At 38.0% G+C, this 22,578-nt stretch overlaps 1 protein-coding gene and 1 pseudogene across 2 annotated transcripts in view; one reads left to right on the top strand and one right to left on the bottom strand.

The window, feature by feature from the left end:
* The first annotated feature begins 7,449 nt into the window (after positions 1 to 7,449).
* LOC149005128 (uncharacterized) lies at positions 7,450 to 9,894 on the top strand (annotated as a pseudogene).
* Positions 9,895 to 10,135: 241 nt separating this feature from the next.
* Positions 10,136 to 22,578, bottom strand: part of LOC149005127 (plant cysteine oxidase 5-like) — a 37,962-nt gene continuing 25,519 nt past the window's right edge. For both annotated transcript variants that reach the window (XM_089168715.1, XM_089168714.1), the window contains 2 exons: positions 11,587 to 11,790; positions 10,136 to 11,492 (listed from right to left, as the gene is read on the bottom strand). In XM_089168715.1, the coding sequence (XP_089024841.1) occupies positions 11,368 to 11,492; positions 11,587 to 11,790 (329 nt within the window). In that variant the 3' untranslated portion in view covers positions 10,136 to 11,367. The remainder of the gene's footprint in view (positions 11,493 to 11,586; positions 11,791 to 22,578) is intronic.

The raw sequence follows: 22,578 nt of genomic DNA, 5'->3' as shown, positions 1-22,578 counted from the left end.
GGTGAGGAATGGAAGTATCTAACCCCAACTTGATATAACTAAGTAAATGACTTGCATTGGGCTAAGATTAACCTTGGCTTGCGCCAATACTCAGACCAATGGTGGTGAGCGATAGTGTTAACCTAAACCTCAGCCATGGAATGTCCGAGAGGGATGCAGGACCCAATTACCACCAAAGAACCCAAGATAACGAAATTGTTGAGGGAGAGTGATTTGAGACCTACCCAAAGGAGTATGATGCTATGACTTAAAGCATGTCTGCTACCAACATACATAGAGTTAGAAGCATACTTGCATATCTTTCTCATATCATATTGCATCCCATATGTTTTGCTATCATGATATGTGAGTTGTTTATGGAATGAATTGCCTTGCTGAGTTCTTTTGAACTCATTCCTTTTTGGACAATGTTGTTAGATCTTTCTTCAAGTACTAAAGTGTAAAATCCGGCCTTATCTTAACCCTGACTGGCCCGGATTTTTATACTGTTAACAGTCCGAAGACCTGAAGTGGAGGTAGAAGAGACTTGTGGGCCCTCTTAGTTGAAGATTCGATGCTTGATCCAGAGCTTATGGACATTGACAATGATGCCCCTTACTTGAGCACATTGTCAGTACTTAGTGAAAATCTGCGCATCGAAGAAGATTGAATTAGTTGAAGCACCTATTGAACCCCGGTGCTCAATCCGAAGGTATTTCTTGAAACTAGACTTGTTGATTGACTTGTAGGAGAAAACCCAACTCAATTCGGATCTGTCTGGCCTTCCAATTCCCTGTTCTAAGTTGCTGTCAAGCCTTGGTCAACTGCTTGGTCGACAGCCAGTCGACCAGCAGTAATGAAATTCGAAAATTCACAAAATTACTTCCCATTTTGACCCTACCTTTTTGGAACTCATGAATGAGAGCCTAAACTAATCATTGGCACTCCATAGAACAAGGTTTGACACTCTCTTGGGCTTTTCTTGGTGTTTGTGAAGATCCTTGACTCCAATCATTAGTTTTACACCTCAATCATCAACTCAAGGTATGATTCCTCTTATTCTTCTTCTAATCTATTCATTATTCTATCAATTTATGATCTTAAGACCATGGTTGAAGTGCTGCAACCTTGCAAACACTTAACCATGAGTTTCCCCCTTTCAATTCCATGATTATCACCCCACTCTTGCTATGTTATGCTCCCATTAGGATTGCTTACATTTCATTGCTTTGATTCCTTTCATTTCAACCTATTCTTGATTCAAAACTGATATGTAGATGCATGTTAGGTCTAGATTATTTTGAATTCATGATTCTAAGTTAATTCTTAACATTCACTTGATTGATTCCCATCATTATTTACAATTTCAATCAATTCCAATTCGATTCTTGATATTTATCATATAGAACATAGGGCTTCGATTTGGGTATTTATAATTGGACCATTGGATCATCATGAAATTTAGTGTGTAGTGTCCTCATATTGTTATAATCATGCCCTCCAAATTTCGTGTCGATCGGAGCACTGGAAGGTTAGTTTATGGCCAAATCTTCATTTCTGCCCATTGTTAACAAGTCTTGGTCGACTACCTTGGTTGACTGACAGTCGACCAAGCCAGTCAACCAAGAGATGTTAACATCCTTGTACTTGGCCGAATCACTTCGTTTGACCTCCGATTCGATTGTTTTCTTCTCGGATGTTACTTGTATGTTGTCTAGGATACCAACACTAACTTTTGGGACTATTCTTGGTGATCATTGATTTTAATTACGAATCGATTAAGGTAAGGACGGTCGTTAACTCAAGTACATTGATTATGCAAACATGCTTATACTTTGAGAACTCAGTAGATATACTTCATATGTGTACTCCTTAACCATGCATGACTATTATATGCATTTTTATCAGTAATTGTATGTCACGTGTCATTCGGAATATCATGCTTAATTATCCTTTATGATTATGTATATGATTAATCATGTTATGACATGCCTTTAATTATATGATGAATTATTGATTTGATATGATATGATGAGATTGAGCTTGTGAATGACTACGTATGACTTGGGATCGAGAAGTGCCCTTCCGACACTTCTGTCCTTGGACATCGGAGGGAATAGTATGGGATATTCTCCGAAGGTGTCCATCGACACTTTCCCGGGTTATTGGATGACATACATATGATTGTCTAGGTGTATGGTTAGGATTATCCTTGTTGTATCAGACCCGAATCGGAAGGGTATTGAGACCGAACGACCCGTGGTAGAGTATGGTTGATGGGCGCTCAAGACCGGTAACCACTCCGTGAGAGGACTTAAACCATACTGCGGATACCCGAAAGGGGCCATTTATTGGTAGGGTTGCAAATGGATAGACCTGGGCTCAAGGGCTCTCAAGACCGGTAACCAACCCGTGAGAGGACGTGAGAGCTTCCCGTTTACCATTTGTGGATGACCAATAGGGTTGATGAGTCCGTAGTCCGAGTTGGTGGGAGCCATAGGATACGCTGACTCTAGTGTGAAGGATACGGAACCGAGTTGGTCGGTGCCATAGGGAAAGTATCCGGATCTGACATGATACGACTGAGTAGATGACTTGCATTGGGCTAGGTTTCGCCGTGACATGCGCCAATACTTATACCAATGATGATGTGAGAGAGTGGTGACTTAATCCCCAACCATGGTTTTGATGAGGACTTTACCCAATTACCCCGGCAGACCCAAAATATCATGTATGATTGAGGGGGAGTGATAGACGACCTAAAGAAGTATGGTGCTATGGCTTAAAGCATGTCTACCTTAGAGACTAGCATACTTAAGGTTAGAATCATATATCATCATTGTCTCATATCATCTTGCATCATATCGTGACTTGCATCGTATGAATTGTGTATTATGAAACGACTTGCCTTGCTGAGTTCTTTTGAACTCATTCGTTTCGTGCAAATTGTTAGATTATCCTGCAGGTATAGAAGACTCTGATGGTGCACTCTACGAGACGAGCTATGATCCCGCATACTACCCTTCAGGTGATAACTACGATGAGAGTCAGGATTATTGTGCCAAGGAGGATTATGGTTCGTACCAAGGTTAGCCCCACCATGGTGAGGGAGCGGCCGCGCTGGGTTCACTTCGTCCACACTTATGAAGAAACAATCATAAAAATAGAAGAAACCTTTGCGTAGTGCCCCATTTCCCTGGATTACTATTAAACACCTGGATATGTTGTCATTAACTCTTATGGATTTATTCTTGATATTGACTATAACTAAGATTGATTAACCACTTTCAGCTATATTTGAAGGAGTGATTCCTGATCACTCTTTCTGTTTTGAGATTTCTTTATGTGTAATTGATACTTGATAAATTCCGCACTCTGATTGATTATCTTTTCTTATTCACTTAATCTGTTTATTACTTTAAACATTGATTATATTGTTCATGATTATGTTATCGTGTATGTGGGAGGCATGGCCGCTCGATCTTGATCTTCGGGCTGTGGATCACATCACCGGTATGCCAGATAGGATACCGGCTGGGTGGATGTGACAAAAGACTATGAAGGAAAACTATATGAGATTACCCCAGTTGACTCATACGGTTCCCAAGGTGCTAGCTATTATGACTATGACGGTGAAGACTACCAAGGTGACTATGGAGTGTACCAGGATTAGTCATACTCTGGAGCTAGTGCAGCGGCACTTGGATATTGAGACTTATACATTTAGACATATTTTTTTTAAGTTAGAAGAGGCTTATGTTTAGACTTAGTTTATTTCCTTTCTTATACTCTTGAGACTGTTGTAATCATATTTACATTTTGAGCTACTTTTCCGCTATTATTATAGAGTGATTTTCCGCCACACTATATATTTGATTTATTCTTTTGGTATCTTATTTCCACACACTGATTGAATTGAAATCTTTCTAAGAATCTTTCTTTGATTTTCCATTTATACTACTAACACATTGATTTAGTCTTGTTCTCAATTGTATTATTGTAAATGTGGGAGGTTGATTTCCACGAATTGATCTTTGGGGCTGTGAATCACACACTCGGGTACCGCAGATAGGGTATTGGCTGGGTGGATGTGACAAAGATGGACCTTGAGTTCCATCCTGACATCTTTCGAAGGTCCTGAGAAGTCAGAGAAGACCCTTTCTTAAGTTGGTTGAGGACCCAAGTGTTGGTTTTGACCTCAGAGATCCAAATTTCAGCAAGCTGGCAAAGGGGGATTGCTTGGTCGATCCTCCCTTGGCCGATACCATCGACCAAGGCAGCTCCGGATAGAATTGTTCTAATTTTGGAAGTTTTGGATTTTTAGATCTATATATATATATATATATATGCAACCTTGGTCTAAACAATGTGCCTCTTAACTATCGAAGAACGTGGGAAAAACCCTAAAGCCTCCTCCTCAAGCCAAGGAAGATCCCCAAGCATCTAAGCAAGGTTCCTCCTTTGATTTTTCTTCTTCAAGGTTAGTATTCAATCTCTTACTTCTTAGATCTACTCTCTTTGTTGTATCTTCAAGTTGTTTTGATTATGAGGAAGGTATTACACTACTGTAATGACCCAACCTTTGATCTTCTTAGTCTTAGAGTGAATCTTCATTCACTCTATGTTTTCCTTGAAGCCATATGATGTTTTCTATGTTTTGATCTAGCATTGATGTCATGACCTACTCTTACTGTAGTTTTCTATTCTAATTGTGTTAGACCTGTTCCTTAGTAGTTTCCTATGCATGATCTACTATTTTCCATCCTTTAGAATGAATTCCCATTCTTTCTAGCCTTTCCATGAAGATCCACGGTTTAGGCCTAATAGGTGATTTGTTGGGATTCTATTCCAAGGGTCTTTTTAGAAGGTTAAATCATCATAGACAGTTTTGGTATATTGTTTTAGAATTTTCCTGTTAATTTCAGAGTGATCCGATGTGTTTCGAAAAGTTTCCGACCAAAGTTGGGAGTTACTGTCGATACACAATATGCTTGGTCGATCTTGCTTGGTCGATACCATCAACCAAGCATGTTGCTGACAGCAACTTTGCTCCATTTTGTCTCTATTTCGTCTCCAATCTTTAGAGTTGGTTCCCTATAATCTATACATGTTTGTTTAAGGTTATTTAGGTGTTTTGGACTTGCTCTTTGATCTCTTACTTGAAGGTTACAAAGTCGGATACAAGGTGAGTACTTTAGTCACAATTTACATACTTGCATTCTAAAGTTGGTTAGATTTCGTTTACTTATGATAGCGTTACTGTTTGGTATCCTTTTCTATATTGTTTCAGTTCTGTAATTACAGTAGGTTATTCATGTTATGATTTACATTCTGTTATTGGTTATGAATGATGTGATTGTGTATTCGATCATATTGTGCTATAATGGAATCATGATGTGATGTGATTGCCTAGGTTGTAGTTGTGGAATGGGGAATGCCCTTTTGGCATTTCTGTCATTGGACACCAGTGGAGGTAGTATGGGACACATTCCTATGGTACCCCTTGGCACTTTCCCTGACTACTGGTTGACATACCTGGGATTGGCCTAGAAGTGTTTGGCTAGGAAAACCCCTATCATATCTAACCCTATCGAAAGGAGAATTGAGACCAAGTGACCCGTGGCAGCAATGGAGATTTGTGGGCGCTCAAGACCGGTAACCAACTCGTGAGAGGAATCAAATCACATTGTGGGGGCCATTCATTGGTAAGGTTGCATGTAGTAGACTTGGGCTCGGGGGCGCTCGAGATTGCGGGTAGCATGAGAGGACACGAGAGCTTCCCATTTAATATGTGAGGATGATCAATAGGGTTAAGAGTCTACATAGCCAGGAAGGAGACGGTGACTCTAGGGGGAAAGGTACCAGAAAGGATCGCAGGAAGCGAGGAATGGACGTATCTAACCCTAAAGTAGATATGACTCAATAGATGACTTGCATTGGGCTTACTTTAATCCTGACATGCGCCAATACTCATATCAATGGTGGTAAGCGATACTGTTGACTTAAACCCCAGCCATAAAATGTTCAAGAAGGATGCCTTGACCCAATTACTGCGGAGAACCCAAAAGACCAGGAAGGTTCAGGGAAGAGTGACTTGAGACCTACCCAGAGGAGTATGGTGAGCAAGTGCTTTTGAAAGTTGTTTTCCTGTCGGTTATGAGTTTCAAGGAGGTGAGGCGAATGATCTCCCAGGACCTTTTGCTTTTGATGAGTAAACATCGTCGGAGCTAGTGGCAGTAATGCTACTTCCTTCATCTTCCTCTTTGGATTTTTTCCTCTTAACTCTCTCTGACTAGTTTTTGCTGCTTTGTTCATTGGCATCTCCTCCTGTTGCTCAGATGACTGCGTCATAACTTTTGATTTGAAAGTAGTTTCCTACAGACGGCGCCAAATGTTGGTGCAGAATTCGCTGGAATCTATGGACCGTCACACCAAACTCCTCAGATCTAGTTCGATCTAGACTTGAATCCACTCTAGTTTGCAAGAATAAGGAAGGACTGTTAGAAACGAAGCCGACCAGCTGGATCGGCGCTCCGTCTCTAGGGTCAAGTCAGTGAGTGTCGAAGATTTTTGGTTGCAGAGCTCCTTGGAGCTTAGGAAGTGTTTGAATGTTGCAAGGTGGGAAAAGTGCAGGCAGATTGAGTGATTAGAGTCTCTTACCCTCTATACATGCTTCACACCTTATTTATAGATTCATTTTATTGACTTGAGCTTCTCTTAGCCATCGATTGAACACTTTAAATCCGACGGTCAAGATTAGATCCTTGTATGACTTTCGGGTTGACCCCATACTTGGTTCAAATCATTGGTCAGTCCCGGTTGGACTAGCGCAAACCGGGTTTTGGGTGATTTATTCACAACGTCCTTGTTACCTTCTTGGCAAGGCAAGGCAAGGTAGGGCACGGCACCATGGGTTCTAGCAATGGGGCTTCCATACTAGTTAGGAAGAAATGTAAACAACTTAGCTCTCTACAATTGACCTGGCTAAGAAGACGAGAAAGATATAACAGAGCTATACAACTTGATATAACCAAGAAACTAAGAAAGACATAATAGGAATTACTACGTAGCTAGATCATAGAAGTACGAAGACCACAAAATAGGATGGTTGGTGAATGTGAAGTTTTATTTAATTATGTGAATTACACTAAGAACCTGACATGTGGGTAGCATAGGAAAGTTCCTTTTTAGTCCTACTGATTCAAATGATCTGAATTGCTCTATATCAAAGTTGGGGAGATGAGACCTACTCGTGGGAAAAATTAGAAACCCACCAAACTCAAAAGGAACTCGAAGAGGTATGCCTTGAGAAACATGGCTGCTTGAGAAGAATTTTATAGCTCCTCTTTGTCATTACTACCTTGTCTACCTAAAGTGTGCCTGTGACATGCTGATTGCAAACTAGATTCTATTGAATGCTTGAAACGAATAATGTTAGAAAGGAGATAGGTGCCACATTACAATCTGAAAATGCAATTTAAAACCTTGATCATTGAGACATCACCATACATAAAGTTCAACAGAAAGTATTATCCATTTTTTGCGAATTGCATTGGACCAATAAATGGAACGCACATAAGTTTATCAATTCTAGTTTCAAAACAAGTGCCATATAGATCTGGTAACAAAGGTCAAGTTACAAAAAATCTATGTGTTGTTTGTTCTTTTGATATGTTCTTCACTTTTCTTTGGGCTAGTTGGGAGGGAGCAATACATGATAATCAAATACTATGGGAAGCTATCCGCACTCCTCGTCTAAACTTCCCACATCCACCACCAGGTAACATTCCATATTTTTTATGATGTAGTAATTAAGATTTTTTTTTATTTTAATTATGTCTGATTTGTTGACATTTTATTAATTGATTTTATTGGAAAAAATATTATCTTCTTGATTCTGGATATACAAACGCATCTGGTTTTATGGCTCCTTTGAGAAATGTACTGTATCATCTACAAGACTTTAGGCAGCGTCAACATCGAAGATGAGATGAGCTACTTAATTTTACACATTTTTCATTAAGTACCGTTATAGAGAGGTCATTAGAGTGTCGAAGAAACTATTCTCTATTTCTAAGACAATGTCACTATATAAGTTCAAAACCCATATTTTGATCGTTATTGCTTGTGCTATCTTATATAACTTTATTAGGAAACAAGTGGCTTCAGATTTGCTTTTTCAGAAAGCTGGAAAAAAAAAGCTTGATGATGAATTTGAAAATAGTGATGATCAGTGGCGGAGCCACGTTGGGACCGGAGGGGGCCATGCCCCTCCCCCCGGAATTTTTGAAATTGTAATTATCCTTTGTTTTTTTCCTTATTTCTCTATCTTTAAATGTGAAATACCACTATTTGGCCCCCCTCCAAAAATTAAAAATAAAATTTAAGATAAAGATGATGGGTACAAATGTCATTCATAATCTTTATCTAATGGTTATCATTAAATCCCTAATTTTAAGGAATAAAAGGTTAAATTCTAATTAAAAACTAACTCACGATCCATGAATTTCTCCTTATATATTCTCTCCTATTTTCATTTCTATTTGTTCTCTCATGAATCCCCTCATTTATTCCTATTTTTTCTTTTTCTTTTTTTGTCTCACACGTCTCACAAAATATTGAAGTAAATTAGCAAATTTTGGAATTTTCCTAAATCTTCTCCACATCAGGTATTCACTCTCTCTTTCTCAAATTATTCTTTTCTCTCTCTTACACTCACGAATTTTCTATTAATTTACCTAATTTTTAATGTAGACTCCACATTAAGATATAATAATATATTATGAGATGAGACCTACAGTGGGTCCCACATACATTCGCCCCCCCCCCAATGTTCAATCCTGGCTCCGTCCCTGGTGAGGATGATGAGGTCTTGGACATTGCCAATGTAGTAGGCCGCACAGAGCAATTATGATTAGTATATCGAAAGAAAATTGCGGGACAAATTATGAAAGCTTATTAGGATAAATGATGAACGTATAGATACTTATTTTCCTTGCAAATGTTTGATACAGTTTATTTTTAATAAACATTACAAGTTGTAGTGAGCATGATTGTTTTCTTACAAGACTCATAGTTTATATGAAATTTGTTAACCTACTATTTTGTTTGATGCATTTTTTAAAAATTAGTTAATGGTTGATATTTTGATTAATAAGACTTTTGACATATCAAATTTATTTTTCATTCCATAATTTATTCTCAACAAAAGTCATCAAACCATTTTTTATTCTTGTCCAATAATGAATTCTTAATACTCATTTCTTTTAGGCTCTGTTTTGGTATCAATTATCATTGTCAATTATGAGAAATTTTCATTATTTTAAATTGTTTGGCATCTATTCTGAATTTTATTTTTATTTAAAATAATAGAAAAACCTCCAAAATCCATAATGAACTTTTTGTCCATTATGGATTATGATGAGAATTTCATTATCTTCATTTGTGTAAGTTTACTTAAAGTTCTATAAGTAAGATGAGGGTAAAATAGTCAATACACATTCTTTTATAACAACCATACTTTTTCCTTCTTTTCTCACTTGTTTACTATCATTTTTAACAATCTTTTATCTTGACACCAAACTTATTTTCCATTTCATAATTTATTTTCAATAAAATTCACCAAACCATTTTTCATTCTTGACCAAAAATGAATTCTTGTACTCATTTATTTTAAATAGGCATAATAGAGAATGAGAATTGATACCAAAAAGAGCCTTTAAGTAGGCATAATAGAGAATAAGAATTGATACTAAAAAGAGGCTTAATGGGTTTTATTTTATAAGGATCTTGATGCCCTTTCTATCCAACCACTTCATCAGATCAAGATTGCATGTCGAGCTCCAGAAATCATTAATCCCTCTTTTGCAGATGATACGTGTATTTTCTATCCAGCCACAGGAGGCAATTTCTTAATAACTAGAGCCACCTCGAATGCGACCCAGACGTGATCATATCTTGAGAAAGAGATGGAATAACGTTTGCAATCCAATTCAGACGTTTTCACAGCCAAGGATGGCAGTCTACTCTATAGGAGAAAGCACTAGCTCTTGCACGGGGAATGCTGTACTATTTGGCGGAGAGACTTCAATAATTATACGTAAATTGAACCTGGACAAAATGGTCTGTTCCAACAGACTCAAAAAATTATCTTGGACTCTCCATACTACTTCAGAGTAGACCTGTAAATGGATAGCCGAAATCCGCCTCCGAATTCGCATTCGTAGTCGTTTAAGGGTATCCGTATCCGAAAATTTTCTTACCGGAAAATATCCGTATCCGTCCGCTAAGCAACCGGATTCGGATTCGGAAAGTTGCTTATCGGATCGGATAATATCCGGATAAATTTTTATCCGGATAGAGTAAAGTATTTAACATTTTTTCTTTAAAAATATATGATAATCAGATTCGGATACCGGTAATCGGATTCGGATAGCGGTATTCGGTAATAAGAAATTAGAAATTTTATAATAAAAAATGTAAAAAAGTGACAATTATCAATCAATAATCGGATATTTTATCGGATCGGATTATTATCGGATATCCGATAAAGTTTCGGATTCGGATTCGGATGCCTTCTCTAAATTTTTGCCGGATTCGGATAGCGGATTTGCTAATCGGATTCGGATAGCAGATTTGCTAATCGGATTCGGATTCGGATACTGGTGTATCCGAGCCGAATCCGGTCCGTTTACAGGCCTACTTCAGAGGCAAATTGTACTGCCAACTCCGAAGTAACCTATCTTCACCTCATAATTACCTGAACTATGTATATTTCCGAAGCCTTAATGGCTATGCCTTTTCCACATTACGTTATCATCTCCGTCTAAGTATGGCCCACACCATATAAATAGAATCAATGTTTGTTTACAATAATAACTAATAACAACGGTCCCTAGAAGGCCCGGATTACCTTAAGTGCATCTTCCTCTAACAGTAAAGTCAGAGTCATTAGAAGCACAAAGCTACTTAGGCTTTCTCAAGCAATCAGCACCATACTACCACTTAAATTATACTAGCTTAACCCTGAGAGGGGATGAAACAACAATAAATGGCACACCTGAAGCCAGGATAGACACAATCAACAGATAAGCTTGAAACAAGATTCAGGAACTACAGCAATTCACCTTGGGTGTTGTTTAACAAAGAAGTCATTGTTTTCCCCAAACGAGAAGGCAAAAGCTGAATTCCATGTTCTACTAATGGTGTAATCATTTAAAATGGAAGAAATTCACCAGCTTATATATAATTTATATATACACAAACGCAAATGACTAACTTACATTGCCTATTAGAGCATTTATAACCACCTATCAACATCAAATGCAGCAACAAGTATAATTGGGTCCCATCTCAGTAATGGTAAGTATACCCACAACCCAGAATCCATCAAATTCTGATAATGGGTCCTTTGTAAACCCCTCTCCGAACAACAATGTTGTCAGGGGGTTGGAACTCTTCCAACAAAGCCACTTCAGATGTGTTTAATTCACTAGACTCGTCAATCCCCATACCTTAAAAACATCAATTGCAGCAACAAGTATAAGTTTGGGAAATTCCAACAAGGAAACACATTGTAAATATGTGTAAAACAAATCGAAATGTTACCAGATAGATCCAGTCTCGGGGCCGTTCGGAAATAAGAGCAGTGTCGTCCATCTTCAGAAGAGTACGGAGGTGACAGAATGTCAAAAAGAGCACAGGGTGTTATGGCTCTGAAAGAATGCATGTTGCCACCACTTGTTGGGTAAAGGACTGTTGTCCCACATGGAGCAGTCATTTCACAATCCTTAACAAGCTTTGCAGGCCTCGCTGCATGTTATGACCAATCAAACTCATTCAGTAGCCACAAATAAAGAAGTTGAATAAACTAAAGAGAGATATTCTTAGAGGTTCAGACTGAATAACAAGAGCTACACATGACATGGCAAGAAGTCAAAGATAGAAGATGCATTCATAATGTAGTAGAATAAACTAAGAGGAAAAACAATCTTGATAGAAGCACTTGTTCAAATTGGCCAAAATTTTCCCAAATAACAAAAAATACCAGATTTCTGGTAGAACCACAGCCTAGTTTTTACCCTGTTTCAAGCAAGATCTACACATTCAACAGACCTCGTCTTGCGATCCAGGGAGATTTTGCCCATTTCAAGAAAATATGTCATTTTTTGAGTTCACATCCCTCCACTCTTTGCCACTAAACATCTACTTTGCTGGATTGTTGGGAATTACACATCATTTGAAGTAAGGCATGTGTACTCATTCCTTAGGTTTTGATTTCTTGATAGTTGATGTATTAAAACATGTTTGTTTCTTTTCAATTCAATATATGTTTAGTTTAAGAGTATGATCTATGAATGAATGCTGTTTTTTTTTTCTCCCTTTTGAGTGCTAGAATTTTCTTCTGGTTTTAAAAATTAATTTCTATATAATGCATTTTGAAGAAAAAACTAGTACTTATACGTGACAGATGACATTAAATCTAACATATCTGAGACACCATCACTTGATCCATGCTGTCTTACTGTCGAATTAATTTTTTTTGTTAATTATTTATTTAAAGTATTTGAAAAGTATTAAATAATTACTAAAGTACCAATTTTTTTTATGTTCGATACTTAAAAACAGTGGAATATTAGTAACAAGTACGTAATTATTGGTGTGGTTTAGCTGTTTAGGATGATGATGTTTATGTTTCTTAATTAAATTTAGTTAATGATATAACTATAAATTATATAACAATTATAAAAATAGTTTAAAAATGACAAAGATTTCTACCAATTGCGAGTAATTTAGTATATCCTTCTTTTTGTTTAGGACTCACTTAGAGTATTAGTAATTTGTGTTTTTAAAGATACTTAGCATGCACTTATTGTATCAGGTTTCTCACTTACTCCTGCTTGAAAGGTGGGGGGGGGGGGGGGGATGGGGAATTACTTGGTTGCACAAGAGGCCATTGTCTGCAGATAGAAAGTTTGAGGATGCATGTCTAGATGATAGATCTAGGAGAGCAAGACTGTAAATGAGGAACCATATGAGTTTGGGGGTTCACAATCTAGAGCAGATGAGAAGAGCCATGATGATGGGCAGAGAGCAACAGAGGATGGATGAGATGAGAAGATTACATATGGCAAAGGGAGCAGGTTCATCAGGACAACCTAGCTATAACCCAAAGTCTAAAAGGAGAAGAAGAGTGGGAGACATTCCATTGAGGAGGATCAAGAGTGTAAGGACCTCAGAGCCATAGTCCCGTAGTCCTGAGGTTCATCCGAGGCACCCCTAGTACATGATCCAAATATTGAGATTCTTCGCACAGATCCTTCACGTTTTATGAAGCTAAAGAGAAAACAGAAGTAGTTGAAGCATATGTGGAGTAATGTGAAGGAATAAGTGGAAATTGGTTTCTCCAAATGAACTTTCTAGCATAGCATTCCTGCAACTGTAGCCCAAGGCCACACTACAGTGCCGTGTTTGATGAGATTCACAAGACTGCAACCAAGGTGAAGGGGCCAATCCCATATGAGATCTATGTTGTCTCTCTTCCATATCAAAAGGAAGATTTGAAGCCTATACGAGAGCATTATTGGGTGATGTGATGTTTAATAATTGGACTGGTCTCACTAGATAGTCTATCATCAATTTTAAGCTAAATTGTGATAGGCAGACAGTGTTCCTCAAGTATGTTGATGCATCCAAGAAGAAAAAGGATACCAAATATGCTTACAAGCTACTAAAGGATGTGGTGCAAGAGATTGGAGAGGGTAATGTGGTACAGATTGTTACTGATTGGCTCCAATTTCAAGAATGTTAGGATGAAGACTAAGGGAAATCCCAGGAACACGCTCTTTTGGACTCATTGTGCTGCACATTGCATTGACCTGATGCTAAAGGACATGGGTCAACTAAATATTGTGAAAGGAGTGGTGGACAGGGCAGGACAGGTCAGCACCTTCATCTACAATCATGGGTACACATTGTATATGTTGAGAACAAGGTACAGTGGTGAGTGGTGACTTAGACCAGCATTACAAGATTTGCAACCAATTAGAATGCAGCGAAGAGTTTTGAGGCTAAGAACGTCGACCTCAAGTCCATGTTTGCTTCAAAAGAGTGGTTCAATTGGGAGAATTCTGCAATCCCAGGAGGACGAGCAACTTCATCCACCATATCTAGTAACAGCTTCTGGTAAAGTCTGAAGAAAGTGATAAATGTTCTTGCCCCCCCCCCCTGGCCAAACCCCATTCCAGGGGTACTTTGGTCATTTTCCAGCCATTTTAGGGCTTAAGATGGGTCTGGTTGGAACACCCTTGCTCCAAGGGTTATGAATCTATCTCTCTTTTTTTTTTATTTGGATTAGTATTTTGTGAGTTATGAAAGAATCCTAGTCCATTGTAATTTCTTAATTTGAGTTGTGTTTGATTCGGTTAGATTCTGTATAAGATAAAACTCTTTAACAAAGAGGGTTCTTATCTTTTAGAAGTTTTCTTTTGATTAGGATTTGTTTTTATTAGTGATTCTGAGTTACTTAGGTAAGGAGTCTTTTTCAAAAGAGGACTCTAATAGATAAAGCAGTCTTTTATTTCAAGAAGAAATCTTTTATTTAGGTGGAAGTTAAGTTGGTCTCTTAAGTCTTGGTTAAGTTTGAGTCAAGTTCTTTCTTGTAAAGGCTATAAAACAGCCAAGTATTCTCAGTTCAGTTTTAAATTGAATAAAAGTTAAAGAGTTTTGTGAGACAAGGTCGTGGTTCTCTTCAGGACGGCCATGGCGGGTCTTCATCAGCAATCAATTTTAAGTTCTAGCAACCATTAATAAATTCCAGCATCTTCTTCAACCTCACAATGGCCTACCTTCAACCCCAAGTAAGTAAACAGCAACCCCCAGCCCCTTTCTAACCCGCTCCCTCTTCTTCCATACCACCCGCAAGCTTCTTCTCACCTCCCCATATACTTCTTTTATTTTCCAGATTTTTTTTGGGATTTTCGGACTTTTTCTTAGACCTAAAATTCAAGGTGAGATCTACACCAATCTAACCACTGGATCTGTTGCAAACTTTAGGAACATCATCCCCCTAACCCTAGTGAACCTCCATCCTAATTTCAACCCAATCAGACCAAGCCCTAACCCTTACCAAGAGTCCTAAGCCCAGTAACAAACCTAGTTTGAACCATAGCCTTAAAGGATTAATTCTGAATTTGTAAAACAACAAAATCAGAGTTAGTTCTAGCCTAACTGAACCCTTGAATCATTCCATACTCAACCCTAGAAGCCTTAGAACATACAAACCTAACCCAACTTAGTCTCTCTCCTACACCCTGAAACCTTGGGAAACGTTCTGAAATTACATAACAAAAGCAGCAGCTCATCCTCCCACCTAGCCAAAACCCTAAAACCTTGTTTTTCCAGTCCTTTTTTTATAAAACTCAGATCTGGAATCCATAACATGTTAAAATTCAAATCTGAATTGATTATTACAGCAGGGTTTTCAGAGCTATAAAATACCCAACATATTCTAGAATACCCTTTCTCTTTGCTGGAATTCCTAGACAGCCCTTAGATTGAGGAACATTTCCAAACTACCCTTAATCCTAAATCTAGGTTTTCATCAGTAGATCCACAAAGGAAGCCAAGTTTACCACATATATGGGCTGCAGTGGACCTGATAAAGCTGCAAGCATAGTTCAAAATTTTGTCTCATCTCAATGTCTCAATCATGAAATTTCAGCAAATTAAGTTGCACTTTCGGTGAGTTATAGGTGGTTTTCAGATCTGATTTTTTGCGTACATCCAAATTTGAGGCTAATAAACATAATAGTAATGTAATTTTTATACTAAAATCTAATACAAACAGGTCTTCCTGATTCGCAGATGCTCAACAATATGCAGACAAACTGGATCATGTACTAAACATAGACATACAAGAAAACATTGAAACTTTTATTAAAATGCAAGAACAAATATTATAAAGTAGTCATCTCAATTACAATTTACAATTATAACCCCTTGAAATACTTGAAGTTTCACCGAAATATTCAAATTTTTGTCGGAATTCAATCAACTAACATAATTTCGTTTCGGCCCATGTTTGGTCTCAGTAGGCTCAAGTAGTTGAAATGATAATAATTTCTACACAATTTCGCAAAATTTCAGACCATGGCTACAGGTTGGACAGGACACCCAAGGGGTAACAAGAAATTGTTTTAGATAATCCAAAAAAGATGGGAAAGGCTGCTGCAACATCTACTACATAAGGCTGGTGAGTTTGTATTGATATTTGGTACATTATTATTTATAAATCAACTTATTATCTTGTTGTATTTCTTACTAGCATATTATCTAAATCCCAAGTGCCACTACAAGCATCAACTTGGAATGAGGGAAGATTTGATGAATGCAATCGAAATTATGGTGCAAAGGATGGAAGCAAGTCCATCTCAGCAAGCAATTAGCAATTCTCTGAAGTGAGAGCCAATAAGTGTTATTTATTTTTGTCCATGGTGGGAGAACTCGCCGAGATCTCGTGAGATATCTCGTTTTTTCAAGTAGGCAGGACGAATGGAGGTCGAGAGCAGAGAGTTGGGATATCTCGCTCGAGATCTCGCCATATCTCGCCCTATCTCGCCCTGAATCTCGCTAGAACTCTCAATTTTCGCTTTTTTTTTGGATTTCGGTTGGATTTTCACTTGCACCTACTCTTAGCACATCTACAACATCGAAGGAAGATCAATCATTCTCTACTTGTCATATGAACTTATGATTTAATGACTTATATAGAACTTCTAATGGTCGTACAATTTTATTATTCTATTCTTGAAAATTGAGCTTGTGATACTCTTATGAATGGAATTTTGATAACATTTAAGTTACTTAACGCATTTGATACACTTGCTTTCATTTATATGCCTTAAAAGTCCCATATATTACATGTTGTATAACTTTGCATTCCCTAATCCTATAACATTTTGGTTTCACACTTTGGATAGACTTAGATATCATACTTAGAGTTGTTTTCTGACAAATCCAAGGCCACTAATGTATTCAAAAGGCCTTATATAGGTTAAATACCAAGTTTCAACCCAATTGAGACCCTAAAACCGACCGAGATGGGCCACCAAGTTGACGCCAAAAAATTGTAGATCTTGACCATCTCGGTCGAGATCTCGGTTTTTTAAGGTGGCAAGATCTCGCTCACATGGTGGGAGATCTCATGAGATATCTCGCTATCTGAAGATAGCAAGAAGAGATGAGAGTCGAGAAGGGAGATCTCGACACGAGATCTCACCAAAGGTGGTCCAACCACCTGTTTAGGGGGTTTTAAAACCCCCTGTCGAGAGAGAGAGAGAGAGAGAGACAGCTTGCCTAGCGAGAGAGAGAGAGAGACATCTTGCCTCTCTGGCTGCAAGTTGCAAAATTGGCCGAAAAGTTGATTTTTTGCCGGAATTTGTTGGGGATTTAACTTCTAAACAGCATTAATACATCTACAACAACAGATTATCATCATTCAAGCCTATTTCAATTAGATCTTCAACAAATGTAACATTTTCCCCCAAATTTGAATTTTTTCAAATAGAATGTTCTACAATGGATGTGTGAGTGTAGTATAAATATATGTTGATCTACTAGCTTTGATCTACACTTTAATGGAAACAAATTCAATTTTCTGTTTTTTTTTTTTTTTTTTTGAATTTATGTATTTAAAAAATATATTATCTATAAAATTAAAATTAAAAAATATAAAAAAATCTACTTATGATATGAATGTGATTCTCACTTATGTTAAACTTCATTGAGAGGGCTACAATCACATGTATTCATATTTTGATTATCATGCTTGCTGTATTTATCTTTATTTTTTTATTTAAATAATTAAATAAAATTTTATTAAAAAGAATTTTAAATGATGCTCATATTATGTAGTTTATTTTAAAAATACAAACATGTCTGTTTGAGCATTGTATATATGTTATCTTAGAACAATGTGTGTGTTTTGTTGTTTTATAAAATTTTTTTACATAAAACAATTATAAAAAATAATATTTTGTTAAAAAATTATCTGTTCTTTTTTTAAATGATGCTCATATTATGTAATTTATTTTAAAAATACAAACATGTTTGTTTGAGCATTGTATATGTGTTATCCTAGAACAAAGTGTGTTTTGTTGTTTTATAAATTGTTTTTACATATTTTTATTTATCTAAAAATTATTCTAATGATTATTTAGAAACATTTATGTATGTATTTCAATATTGTAGACTTGTATCTTAAATGGCAACTAGTGGGAGTGGCAGCACTAGCAGTGGGACTCAGGACATTGCTTGGCAACATGAGGATCCACTGACTGCTAACAAGAAAAATTCCCAACGCAAGTATTGCCTCAAGACTTTGAATTCTAGTGGTTCAACTAGATTAAAGCAACATTTGGCTGGTGTTTACAAAGATGTTTCCAAGTGTCCTAAGGTTCCTTATGAAGTGCAAAAAGCAATTGCAACAACTTTAAAGGGAGGCAAACAAAGAAAGGAGGAGATGGCACAAAAGCAAAGGGAATTTGAGGATACAGTGCTGGCTAGACCTTTTGTTAATGTTGATGAGGAGTCAGACGATGATAAGGAGAAGAAAAGGGTTATGGGTATTGAGTCACAGGCCGAGTGGAGACAGATGAAGGCTGCAATGGAAGCTAGCAGACAGTCCTTACATTTTGAGAATGTAAGGCAATATGAACAGACAAGAGAAGCAGGTGGTTCGAGGTCAAGGGCATACATGCCACCTAGACATAGTTTTCATGGAAGTGAGAGGACCGAAAGGAGGACGAAGACTAGACATTATGATGCCACATTTGACCAAGACCCCTCCCTCTTCAAGCATCAAGACACCTATCAAAGAAGCATTTCATATATGTTTGCTGGAGGAGGTAAGGAGGGCAGTAGGGAGGAGGAAGCTAGGTTGGCAATCAGCAAATTCATGCTTTACAACAACAGTGCAGCCAATGTAGCCAAAACACCATACTATCAGGGGATGATCAATGCAGTTGCTAGGGCAGGAGTAGGGGTTAAAGGCCCAACAACTTGGGAAGTAATGAATAAATATTTACCAAAGGTGACAAGAGGTGGAGGAATACATTGGTTCATTGAAGGAAAGATGGACTATATATGGTGTTACTGTGATGGCTAATGGATAGATTGGTCCTACTAGATAGTCCATCATTAATTTCATATTGAGCTGCAATGGAAATACCTCCTTCCTTAAGTCAGTAGATGCCTCAGATAAAATCAAAGATACTGACTACCTTTACAAGCTTCTTCGGCAGGTGGTCCTCGAAGTAGGGCCAAACAATGTTGTCTAAATTGTCACAGATAATGGTGCTAACTTCAAAAAAGCTGGTGAAATGTTGATGAAGAAGAAGAGCAGCAGGATCTGCCTCTTTTGGACACCATGTGCAGCACACTTGATTGAAGGACTTGGGGAAAAGAAAGTCAATCAGTGTTGCGGTTGACAGGGCTAGAAGGGAAAGTAATTTTATTTATAACCATGGTTATGTGCTAAAGATGATGAGGAACCACTGTAAGGGTGATCTAATCAGACTTGGATTGACTAGATTCGCCACCAACTTTGTAGCTCTGAAAAGCTTCTAGATGAAAGTGGTGGGTCTATGGCACATGTTTGCAAGTGAGGAATGGTTTAATTGGCGTGGATCTAGCCATCCTGATGCAATAGTAGTCCTACAAACCATTGATGATGATTCCTTCTGGAGGCAGCTGAATAGGACAGTGAGCATTTTAGAGCCTATTGTATTTGTTTTAAGGATGGTGGATTCGAAGAAGAAGCCCACAATGCCCCACATATATGATGCCCTCCAACAAATAAAAGAGTTGGTCAAAGTTGCTGCCCCTGGCTCCTTCAAATCCTACGAGAGGATCATCGATGATAGATGGGAGACACTTGATGCATCCTTTGCACTTGGCTAGTGAGTCACTTTTAAGTCTTTAAGGTTTTGTTCTATACTTCAATTTACATTATTAATTTGTTATAAGTTATAACTTATAATTTATAAACAAGTAAACAACCAAATCACTAACCAAATTTTTTATTTCCACAATACAAGCTTACTACCTCAATCCAAAGTACCATTACAAGAATGATCTAGGGCTTAATGTAAGGTTGATGAATGCGGTGCAAGACGTGGTGGAGAAGCTTGTGTCAAATCCCGTCATGTAGGGGATAATTAATGGAAAGGTGATAACTTATTCAATTGTTTCTTCAACTTCTTGCATTAGTGCATATACAATAGTAAAACTGTAAAAGTACAATAATTGAAGAATTGGTGTACAGATCAAGGAGTTCAGGGATGCCTCTGGGAGTTTTAGAAAGCCTTCTGCGGTTGCAACTAGGCAAAAAAATGATCTTGATAAATAGTCCATTACTATAAGTCTATAACTATGTAAGTGATAAGTGATAACCGATAAGTTATATAAGTATTAAGATTTACTTGCCTAATGCATTCTTATATTTGGTTATGCAGCTGATTGGTGGATGCTATATGGAACTAGTTCGCCAAATCTCAGTGACATAGCAATTAAAGTACTCTCACAAACTTGCTCATCCTCTAGTTGCGAGAGGAATTGGAGCACCTTCTCGCTCATATAGCATGGTACGGAACAGATTAGGGAGTAAGAGGCTCGAGACTTAGTGTATGTGCATTACAACATGAGATTGAGAGTAGAGCACATACAAGATGATATAGATGACGAAAATCGGGAACCAATTGAGTTGACTGATATATTCCACGAGCCCCCCCCCCCCCACCAGAGGATGAGGAAGATGATGTCATATATCAGTGGGTTAGGGATCAAGGTGGCCCAGTGCTGAATGGGCCAGGAGGTCAGCCAGATTCTACCACTGCTGCTACTATGGGCCCAGAGGTTGTGGCTGACCACGTGCCTTATGATGAGGGTCAGACTGCTGTAGTAGCATCAGTAGGACAAGTGTACCATTTGTGGAGCCACCTGGTCGACTTGAAACAATTGCGGTGACATCTAGTAGTGGGAGTTCAGATGGTGCCGATAATACCAGAGGGCCAAGTGGCCCAAGTCAGCCATCGAGTCATGGAGGCAATCAGACTGGTGGTGTTACTGGTGGAAGTTAGGGTCAACAAGGTAGTCACCTCCACTAGGTCTGAGTCATCCGACACATGCGAGCCACAGTTCCCCGATCTCTCGGACTTATACTAGTAGAAAGGAGCATATCAAACCAGGGGCAAACGAATGATGATGCGAGCATATATGATCTTGAATTGAACATAAGAAGCATGAGCCTAGATCATGGTCACAGTGGTTCACAACAGTAAAGTTTGGATAGTTAGCAGTCATCAAGGTACCTATACGGGGATCACAGCACCGGGTCAGATTACACTGGGTATTCTTCTTATGGAGATCATGCTATTCCTCAAGACCCTATACTTGGAGAGTACACATATGGGAGTGAAGGTGGGTTATTAACTGAGTGGTTTAGAAACCCCTACCCATATATTCAACAGCAACATGAACAACAACAACAACAACAACAACAATGGCTCTTTCACCCAGCCACGATTGACGGTTATCCCAGAGTGCTATTCCTCCAGTACTCTAACATGGAGACATATCGATTCCGTATAAACTGTTATGTGACATACTACAGTGATGAGTCGACTTGGGAGTCATATGTGGCCACCGTTCAAAATCAATTGATGCAGAATGTTAAGTGATACTCTTGTTGTCTTGTAGAATTGTAGTTTTGTAACATACAAGTTGTAAGTTGTAACTTTGTAAGTTGTAAATTGTAATCTTGTTACCCATGTACTCTTATGATTGTGAACTTATGGATTATGATTTATAACTTAGTAAAAGTCTAAAACTTCTTATGGTTGTAGAATTTTGAAGACATTTAAGTTCTTTGACAGTTTGATGTGTAATATTAATGTATTGATACTTGATACTTGATAACTTGAATTACTTGATATCTCTACATTACATGTTGTCTAACCTTGCATTTCAAGCATTTCGATTTTACACATAGGGTCGACTTAGAAGACATACTTAGGGTTATTTTCTCACAAATCTAAGGCCACCAATGTGTTCAAAATGCCTTAAATAGGCTAAATACCAAGTTTCAGCCCAACCGGGGCCCTAAACCCCACCGAGATGGGCCACCGAGATTACACCAGAATTTTGGTAGATCTCGACCAAGATCTCCCCATCTCGATCGAGATCTCCCACCATGCTCACTCGAGAGCGAGATCTCCCACCATGCTCGCTCGAGAGCGAGATCTCCTACCATGTTTTTGTCTAGTAACTTAGTAAGATTTATGTTATACTATCCTAGTTATATTGATTTGACATGAAGTCTTTTAAAAATACCACTAGGATTTTCTGCCGATTAAAAATACCATGTAAAGTGCTCTCAAAAACAGGTTCTACCCTTTGAGTGAGAACGCAACTGGAGCACATTCAACCCCATAACCTCTATGAGGCAGAACCAATTGGGTGTGAAGCAGCTAGAAGACCTAGTTTATGTACACTACAATGAGATTGAGAGAGGAGCACATGAAACTAGGGATGGAATGTGAT

The sequence above is a fragment of the Hakea prostrata genome, chromosome 9 (assembly GCF_041222555.1).
Source record: "Hakea prostrata isolate BN-2017 chromosome 9, UWA_Hpros_2, whole genome shotgun sequence".
Classification (NCBI taxonomy): domain Eukaryota; kingdom Viridiplantae; phylum Streptophyta; class Magnoliopsida; order Proteales; family Proteaceae; genus Hakea; species Hakea prostrata.
Note: the sequence above shows the minus strand (reverse complement) of the source record. Positions and strands in the feature narration are given on the sequence as shown.